This window comes from Myotis brandtii, unplaced genomic scaffold (genome assembly GCF_000412655.1).
Source record: "Myotis brandtii unplaced genomic scaffold, ASM41265v1 scaffold446, whole genome shotgun sequence".
Classification (NCBI taxonomy): Eukaryota; Metazoa; Chordata; class Mammalia; order Chiroptera; family Vespertilionidae; genus Myotis; species Myotis brandtii.
Genome location: NW_005367057.1, coordinates 167,811 through 177,241, shown reverse-complemented (window position 1 = coordinate 177,241; position 9,431 = coordinate 167,811). Strand labels below are relative to the sequence as shown.

At 43.5% G+C, this 9,431-nt stretch overlaps 1 protein-coding gene across 1 annotated transcript in view; it reads left to right on the top strand.

The window, feature by feature from the left end:
• LPAR3 (lysophosphatidic acid receptor 3) overlaps nucleotides 1-8,816 on the top strand; it is a 67,009-nt gene extending 58,193 nt beyond the window's left edge. Inside the window, exon 2 of the mRNA XM_005874583.2 lies at nucleotides 7,002-8,816. Within this exon, the coding sequence (XP_005874645.1) occupies nucleotides 7,002-7,330 (329 nt within the window). The 3' untranslated portion in view covers nucleotides 7,331-8,816. The remainder of the gene's footprint in view (nucleotides 1-7,001) is intronic.
• The last annotated feature ends 615 nt before the right edge of the window (nucleotides 8,817-9,431 follow it).

Here is a 9,431-nt window from a genome sequence, read left to right as displayed (position 1 = left end):
AGAACAAAAGGTAGAGGCAGGATCCAGCCAGGACTCTAGGGCCTTCCCTTTTCCTACTCGAGGAAAGAACACACCGCTTCATTTATCTCTTCCCCCATTTAGTGGGCACCTACAGTTCTAAGCTCTGGGGAGGCAAAGGTAAATAAAACGCCAGTACTGACCTCCAGGAGCTCACGGTCTAGCGAGGGAGAGACCATGAAGAGAAAGTTATAATGAAATGAATGTAGAGGAAATACAAGAGACAGAAAAACATGTTAACGGCATCATGGAGATGCAATCAGCAAGATCCAGACCGTGGGAAAGCTGCAGGGCAAATGACTTAGTGTCTTTGACAAATAATTCAGGAGGAAATTGAGGCAGAACTGATAGATTAAAAGAAATCTAAGCAATTTATCAACCAATGGCAAAAGTATTTGGTTCCTGACTCAAGAAAATTGTAGAAAAAAAAAGAGACTTCCTAGATATTTGAAAATTGAACACTACAAGAACATTTAATTATATTAAGGAACTGTCAACTTCAACTTTAAAATTTTTAGGAGATTTCGTGGCTTTGTGGCTATTTTTAAAGTGTCTTTACCTTTTAGAGATACATCCTATATAATCCTATAAAGAGGTAATACACAAATTGACCATCACACTCTCGCGCAAGATGGCCACACCCATGTCATCATAAGATGGCAACCCCCATGTCATCACAAGATGGCTGCCACAAGATGGCCAGCAGGGGAGGGCAGTTGAGGGCGATCGGGCTGGCAAGGGAGCAGTTAGGCGTCAATCAGGCCAGCAAGGGAGTAGTTAAGGGATGACCAGGCTGGCAGGCAGGCGAGCGGTTGGGAACCAGCAGTCCCGGATTGCAAGAGGGTACAGGCCGGGCTGAGGGACACCCCCGCCCCCCCGCACGAATTTTGTGCACTGGGCCTCTAATCAATAAATAAAAAATAATAAAAGCCTAATATGCTAAGTTTCTGGTCATCCAGTTGGCTGTTCAATCAAAGCATAATATGCTAATGAACTTGAATTTACATGCTCAGTGTAAGGTTGAAATGTCATAATGTGTATAAAAGAAACTCATGTTTTTCTCAACATTAGAGTGAGTGTTGGGAAAGAATATCATAGAAGTGAGGTGTCCTTACCACATCACGCCAGGGTACATGGGGTTGACATGACTTATTTTGGAGATGTTTAGCTTAGTCACTCTGTGAAGGTAATGTCTACCATGTTTTCCTCATTTCTATACTCTCTGAGTCACGAAGACTAGCCCACTCCAGAGGATAGGGATTAAGATTCACCTAGTGGGAAGTGGGTAAGGTACATACATACATACATTATTTGGAATTTTTCTGTAAGGAAGATTTCCCCTGTCATTTATCTACCTGTTCAATTGTTTATTTATATCAGTGTGGATTCATTGTTATTTATTTTATTTATTAGGTTATCTATACTAATAAAAGGGTAATATGCTAATTAGACCAGATGGACCGGACATCTTCTGGATGTCTGACATCCTTCCAGATAAAGCCGGGGCCTGGCCCAGGGGAAGCCACCCCAGAGGCATGGAAGCTACCCACAGTCACGGTCCCAGGTGCCTGCGGCCGGTCAGAGGGAGGGAAGCCTGGGTCCCAGGTGCCTGTGGCCACCTGGAGGAGGGAAGCCCGGGTCCCAGGTGCCTGTGGCCAGCTGGAGGGGGGAAGCCTGGGTCCCGGGTGCAGGGGCTGAGGCAGAGGTGGTTAGGTATGATCAGGCAGGCGAGTAGTTAGGGGCATCAGGCAGGCAGTTAGGGGTGATCAGGCAGGCAGGCAGAGTGGTTAGGGGCATTCAGGCAGGCAGGCAGAGCGGTTAGGTTAGGAGCCAGTGGTCCCACAGGATTGGGCCTAAACTGGCAGTCGGACATCCCTTGAGGGGCCCCGGATTGCAAGAGGGTACAGGCCGGGCTGAGGGACACCCCCGCCCCCCCGCACGAATTTTGTGCACTGGGCCTCTAATCAATAAATAAAAAGGAAAGAAAGAAATGGCCCATTTGTATATTTCTGACATCTCACACATTCTCCAAGAATCCTCCAAGATTATAGTTTCCAAGGCCAAACCATTCCTGACATGTTCTCCTTTGAAATTCTTTGGGCGGCCTCATATCTAGCTGCTGATATACAGTAAAAACACAGAAGAATGAGCTGTTAGATAAGCTGTGCACCTGCTCTGAGATGTGCCGGGTGGAGGAGTCATGGAGCGAAGTGGTGCTTCCCAGGGTCACTGCCCGAGTGTAATCATCATCTCAGACAGCACTGCTGAAGCGCCCTCTCTCTAGCTTAGCAGTTAGTGTGTTGGGGCTGTTCTGTCAAAGAAGACTTGCCTCTTGTTACTCTTGGAAACAGCATGAAGGGAAGGTCAGATTTGTGTTTCTCTTCTTACTCCCATGGCCAGTTTATATTTTTGTTGGAATTTGTTTTCCTTCCTTCCTCCTCTTCTTTTTCCTTCCTTCCTCTTCTTCTCTTCCCTTCCCCTTCCCACCTTCCCTCCCTCCCTCCTCCCCTCCCGCCCTCCTTCCTCCCATGACCAGAAAATCTTTCTGTTAGCAAACCAGAGAATGACTTAATTGTGAAATATGCAGCCTCACAGTCAGATATGTCACACTATGAAGGGGACTTTAAAGGCCAGAAGTGGCTTCCCCTCCCCCCTCTTCCATCACTCACTTTAGTAATAAGATCCTTATGGCCCCCTGCTGGGCAGCCTAGCCTGTGGACTGGAGCACAGGCTCTGGTGCCAGGTGCTTGGGTTCAGATCCTGGCTCCTCCTCTGATCAGCTGTGTGGCTTTGAGCATATTACCTCACTTCCCTGTGCTTCCGTTTCCTTGGGTTTAAAATGAGGATAGCATTAGTACCTATTTCCAAGGGTTGCTATGAAGATTGAATGGTTAATTTATATAAAATGCTTGTAACAGTGCCTGGCATAGAATCATTGCTCAATGAAAAGTTTGTCTGGTGTTGAATGAATGAATTACGTAACTCAACACAAAGGGAAAATTTGTATGAATTACCACATATAACAAACAGAGCATAGATCTGAAAATTTATTTAGAGCGTTTCAGTTCTCTGACTAATCCCAACTAGAGTTTCATGCTGAAGGGGGAAAAAAGCTTTTATGATTTTTTTTAATCCCATTTAGAAAAACAGTTTTTAGGAAAACATATTGTCAGTTTACTTTTATCTTTTTTTATATGTATACGTGTGTGTGAAATATATCAAACAAAATTATAGAAGATATAGCTACAGTTTAAATAAAAATTGTTTAAATACCTGTGTACCTGCCACCCAATTTCATAGAACATTACCATTATCTCTAGAACAAATGTGCCCCATCCCAGTGGTCCTCTGTCTCCTGCAGAAGTAACCAGATTGTAAATTCTGTGTTAATCATCTTGCTTTTTCCTCATGGTTTTACCACATATGGATGCACTGTTAGACATCATATTGTTTAGATTCACCTGCTTTAAGAAAAAAAAAATTTGGGGTAATCCTCACCTGAGGATATTTTTTTTCCATTGATTTTTAGAGAGAGTAGAAGGAAGGGGAAGAGATAGAGAGTGACATTGATGAGAGAGACACATCAATTGGTTGCCTCCTGCATACACCCCTGCCAGGCTGGGGATCGAGCCTGCAACCAAGGTACCTGCCCTTGACCCTAATGGAACCCAAGACCCTTCAGTCTGTGGGCCGACGCTCTGACCACTGAGCCAAACCGCCAGGGCCCTATTTACCTGCTTTTAAAAACTATGCCACAATTGCCCTGGCTGGTTTGGCTCAGTGGATAGAGCGTCGGCCTGAAGACTGAAAGGTCCTGGGATCGACTCTGGTTAAGGGCACATGCCGGGGTTGTGGGCTCGATCCCCAGTAGGGGGCGTGCCGGAGGCAGCTGATCAATGATTCTCTTTCATTGATGTTTCTATCTCTCCCTCTCCCTTCTTCTCTGAAATCAAAAAATATATATTAACAAAACAAAAAAAAAACTACACCACAATTAAATCTGAGTTTGGTGTTTGGTATATTTGGGCTCATTTCCAGCATCTTATTTTGTTCTTTATTTGTCTCACTTTTCTATGTTTTGCTCCCCACCCTCCTTTTTTTATTTTTATTTTATTTGCAGTCTGTTTTCCTTTCCTTTAGTTCCATTCTTCCCTTCCCATTGGTTTGGAAGACTTATGTATTTAACAAAGAGTAAAGTTAATATTTTACTCATTAACACAACAACCTTAAACACTCCTAAAGGAATTTCTTTGAAAATATGCACCTTACACGGCAAGGACTCTTGACATCAAAGTTAGTAGCTACAGCTTTTGATGCCTGGCTCTTACTAGTTCTTCCCTCTTGACAACATAGTAACCCTTTCTTGGGAAGAGCAGACAGAACAAAACTGATACTGTTATGAGAAATACAAACCAGTTTAGCTGATTGGAGCCTTAAATATTACCTAAACTAGTATTTTTAAAACTTTTTTACTTAGTCCAACAGTAAGCAATAATGTTTTACTTAATACCCAATACACACATAAATATAGTTTGTAAAATTGAAACAGAAGTTTCATGAAAGAATACTTCCCTTAGTCTAGGTCTAGGACGCCCGTGGTCAGCAAACTGCATCTCACGAGCCACATGCGGCTCTTTGGCCCCTTGAGTGTGGCTCTTCCACAAAATACTGACTTCTGTGCATGGACCACGAAGTTTCAATCGCATTGTACGTGCACGCCCGCACGTGGTATTTTGTGGAAGAGCCACACTCAAGGGGCCAAAGAGCCGCATGTGGCTCGTGAGATGCAGTTTGCTGACCACGGGCTAGGTAGTACAATATGAGCCTTTCCATTCCATTCCTTCCTTTCATTAAAATAAAAATAAAAAAACTTGTCCAAACCCATTAAATTGATTGCACACCCCCTAAGGGTGTACAATCCTTAAACAATGTAAAAAGCCCAGAACTAGCCTGAAGTCCCCATTTTACGGCATTGGAAGCCAAAGCCCCGAAAATATGCACCTTACACGACTTATGACGTGGGTCTCCTCGAGTTGTACAGTAAGTGAAGAGCTGGGATCCAAATCTCTGAACTCTTGTAACCTCTGAGTCCACTTCTTCATTCACTTATGTCAGCCAGACCAAGAGTCATACAGGATGAAGAAAACAGAAGCTGCTGGGGAGCTTTAAGTATGACATGGGAAATTAAGTCTTCTGATACCTCCTAGACATCTACGTTTGGCATTGCAGGGTAACCCCTGCTTGCTGAACCCAACTCATTGGTGGGACCACTTTCTATTACCTCTAACCCTCACAACCACCTGCACAATTAAGATTATTTTCCTTATTTTATCAGCGAGGGAATGATGGCTCACATAAATCATGTGCCTCCGTCATGCAGCTCATAAGATGAGGACCTGGGCATAGCTGTCTGACTCCAAAGCTCATGGAGTTTCATGGCCTCACACTGACGCTTTAGAATTCTCGACTTGACTTGCTTATTACTATTCCTCCCCAAAAGAAGACAAAGCAACAAGAGGAATGTTGTCCAGGATGAATTTTAACCAATAAGAGAAACTAGTTGGTGATGTGGTTTGTAGACTCGCTTGCTTATTCTCTCCCCCATTAACCTGTTAGCGCCCGGAGCACATGGTCTTCACCTCCTTCACTGCCTAGTATAGCTCCTGGCACATTGTAGACTCACAGTGAATATTTATGGAATAGATAAGCAAGGGCATTTAGTATGGAGGCAGGTCACATCGTGGCTGGGAGCACAGCCTATGGTGAAAGACTGCCTGGGTTCAAAATTAGATGTCCCTTATAAGCTATTTGATGATGAGCAAGTCACTTCTCTTGTGCCTCAGCTTCCTGAGGATGCTAATGGTGCCTACCTCATAGTGTGATTCTATGAGTTACTAAAGGAAAGCACTTATACCAGCTCCTGGCTCATAGGAAGTAACTGTATGAGCACTGTGGTCCGAGGTTATGATGACAAGGCACGGGAATATTGGACCTATGTCTCATATTTTAGGAAAAACATGTCAGAATGTTTAGAGGTAAGCTGAGTATAATCAGATGGCTAGAGACTCAGAGAGACTGCCTTTCATGTGCAATTGGTGCTAAAATTGTGCTAAATAAATAAATGTGCTAAAAAGCACATCTCTGTTTCATCATGAAAGAGATTTATTTCTGACTCAAAAAAAAAATCTTAGTCTAAAACAGATTTTAAGCAGATGGCCTATGAATATGTTAGTGCTTACTAAGCACCAACATGGATTCTTAAAGAATAAAATTTTAGGAGACTGCCATAGATGCACTGTGTCTTATTTTTCAGGAAAACATTTAGGAATTCTGGTTTAGAGAACAGCAGAGTGTTTGGGTAAGTTCTGAGGCCTCCCTGCGGATGCCCCTGGATCCAGGCCTCCGTTTTCTCATTGGCACAACGTGGACAATGACTGCAGCGGCCTCCTCGTGAGGCTCTCTACAGTGGTTGTCAACCTTCTGGCCCTTTAAATACAGTTCCTCCTGCTGTGACCCAACCATAAAATTATTTTTGTTGCTACTTCATAACTGTAATGTGGCTACTGTTATGAATCGTAATGTAAATATCTGATATGCAGGATGGTCTTAGGCGACCCCTGTGAAAGGGTCGTTCGACCCCCAAAGGGGTCGCGACCCCCAAGTTGAGAACCGCTGCCTAAGAACTAACAGATAAGGTGTGTGTGGCGCTGAGTAAGCAGGAGGCAGGTGTAAGCCCTGATGACCAGACCTGAATAAGCAGGTAAGAAGGTGCAATAGAACGTGTAATAGTCAGAGGGTCCTCAGCTGTTTGCCTCTCACAAGCCCAGTCTCACACACTCAGGTGAAAGGTGGGCATTTGCTTGGCAGTTGTCAAAACAAATTCCTAAGGTCCCTTGGTGCCACTGACAGGAGGCTGGGCCCGAAGACCCTACAGAAGCAGCCCGAGGTCTGAGCGCCTGTTGCTTGCTTCTCTCTCCCTCCAGGGGCCTTCGTGGTGTGCTGGACCCCGGGCCTGGTGGTGCTGCTGCTGGACGGCCTGAACTGCAAGGAGTGCGACCTGCAGCACGTGAAAAGGTGGTTCCTGCTGCTGGCCTTGCTCAACTCCCTCATGAACCCTGTCATCTACTCCTACAAGGACGAGGACATGTACAGCACCATGAAGAAGATGATCTGCTGCTTCTCTCAGGAGAAGAACCCGGAGAGGCGGCCCTCCCGCATCACCTCCACGGTCCTCAGCAGGAGCGACACGGGCAGCCAGTACATGGAAGATGGTATCAGCCAGAGCACCGTCTGCAACAAGAGCAGCTCCTAAACCCGGTGCCCTCCGCCCACCCAGCCTGCACTGGGAGGAGAGCTGTTGAGAGTGGTTGCCTGTCTCTAACAAAGCCCCTGTACAGTGTTATTTGAGGTCTCAATTAATCATTGCTAGATTTTTTTTTAAGGAATTGTTTTACGTAGTTTAAAAGCCTGGGCAGTAAAGGGAGGACACCGTGCATTTAGAGAAAATGCACAGGAAGAGGGGGGATCTCACAGTGGATTCCTGCTTGCCGTCCTGTGAGCCGCTCGGAGCCCCGCTGGCCTGGACTCGAATTCTGGGCTCCGCCACCACCTTGTAGCCAGTCTCGTTGTGTTTGAAGATGTTGGGGAAGGGCTTAGGCCACAATAAATAATACTGTTACTTGAGCCAGTTTATGTAGCTGCTTGGAAAGCCTAGGTAGTTCTTTGTGCATGCATTTACAATTTTAAAAAATGCTTCAGCAATGATATTCTTTTCGTTCAAAGAAACCATGGCCAGTAGCTAGGTATTCAGTAGGAATCTTAGAATAGCAAAACGGTAAGGGCTTCAGATAAAACTTGATTTTTAACTTAAAGAACATTCTGAGGAAAAGGATTTATTGTAAAGTTAATAACAAAAAATGGTCAACATTAAAAACTTCTCTTAAAGCAAAAAAAAAAAAAAAAAAAAAAAAAAAAGTCCCGTTGTGGTCCTTTAATTATGCACGAGTGTGTAAATGCATCTGTATATTCATACATTTCAAATTTGTATTTAAAGACATCAAGAACAGTGATGATGACATAAGCTCCCTGGCCACCTAGACTTCCCAGTCTAGGATTATAGCTGAAGAAATGACCTGTTGTGTTCTCAAAGAAAAGAGAAAGAGGTGAGTCATTTGTAACAGGCAAAAGGTATATTGGCAAGCGGGCTGAAGTCCTTCCATGTGGGATCAAATAGCTTGACTCAAGTCCTCATTTTCAGCTACCTCCATACCATTGGTGGCTTGTCAGAGATAGCATGTGGAATAATTTTCACATCTCATATTTTGCCCACGGTTATGGACATGCATCTGGTTCTTGTCTTACTTGTGGACTGAATTTTGCTGTGGGTCCTATTTAAAATGTTTCTTCTTCAAAGACCTCAATAAGTAGGCAACATGAAAGGCAAGTCAGTAAGAAAAAGAAACTGTTTCATACACATAAGCTACTGACCAGAGTTTTCTGTGTAAAGCATTTAGAGTATATTCTGATTTTAAAGTAACAGTAACTTCAAGGCAGATATATAGTATTTATGTAGTTTGCAAAAGAAGTTTACATTTTTTTTGCTATTGTGATGTAACATTTATGTGCAAGAACTACTTGTAATAAAAGGATTTGAATAAGAGGATTTGTCATGCTTTTAGATATAATGGCCTAAAATAGTGTTATGATTTGAAGGTACAGATTTCACAAACTCTGAGTAGTACGTAGGTCTATCTGAAGCTTATATCAAAGCTATCTATGAAATAAAATTTAAGAAAGAATCTCTTCTCCCTTGTTGAGGTGCATTATTGCTTTGTGTATTTTCTTTAAAAAAATATGTTTTTATTGATTTTCATGGGAGAGGAAAGGAGGGAGAGAGAGAGAAACATGGATGTGAGAGAGAAACATCAGTCGGTTGCCTCTTGCACGTGCCCCATCTGGGAATCAAACCCATAACCTGGGTATGTGCCCTGATCGGGAATCAAACAATTGACCCCTCAATGCACAGGAAGACACCCAACCAACTGAGCCACACCGGGCAGGGCTGCTTTCTGTATTTTCTAAGGAAAAATATAGTTTGTGGTAACTGTAGCACACATTTTATCGCAGAGGGAAAATCATATTTGCCATGAAGTACGTACCCTTTTTGTTTTATGTAAGCATTTCGAATCTACAGCTGGCCAAAGGGTGGGGAATTGAAATTGAATTTCAGTCCCCAAATAGCTACTAAGGGATCTTTAAAGGTTTTATTTTGAGGAAAACACCATTTTTAGTGCCCTGCAACAGAGTGTCATATTCAGAATCGTGTCTGGAGGGGATCCAAGTGTGAAAAGCTATATATTTTGTGGTGGAAATATATAGCTTTTGTTTCTATGCACACACATGTCTCAGATGGT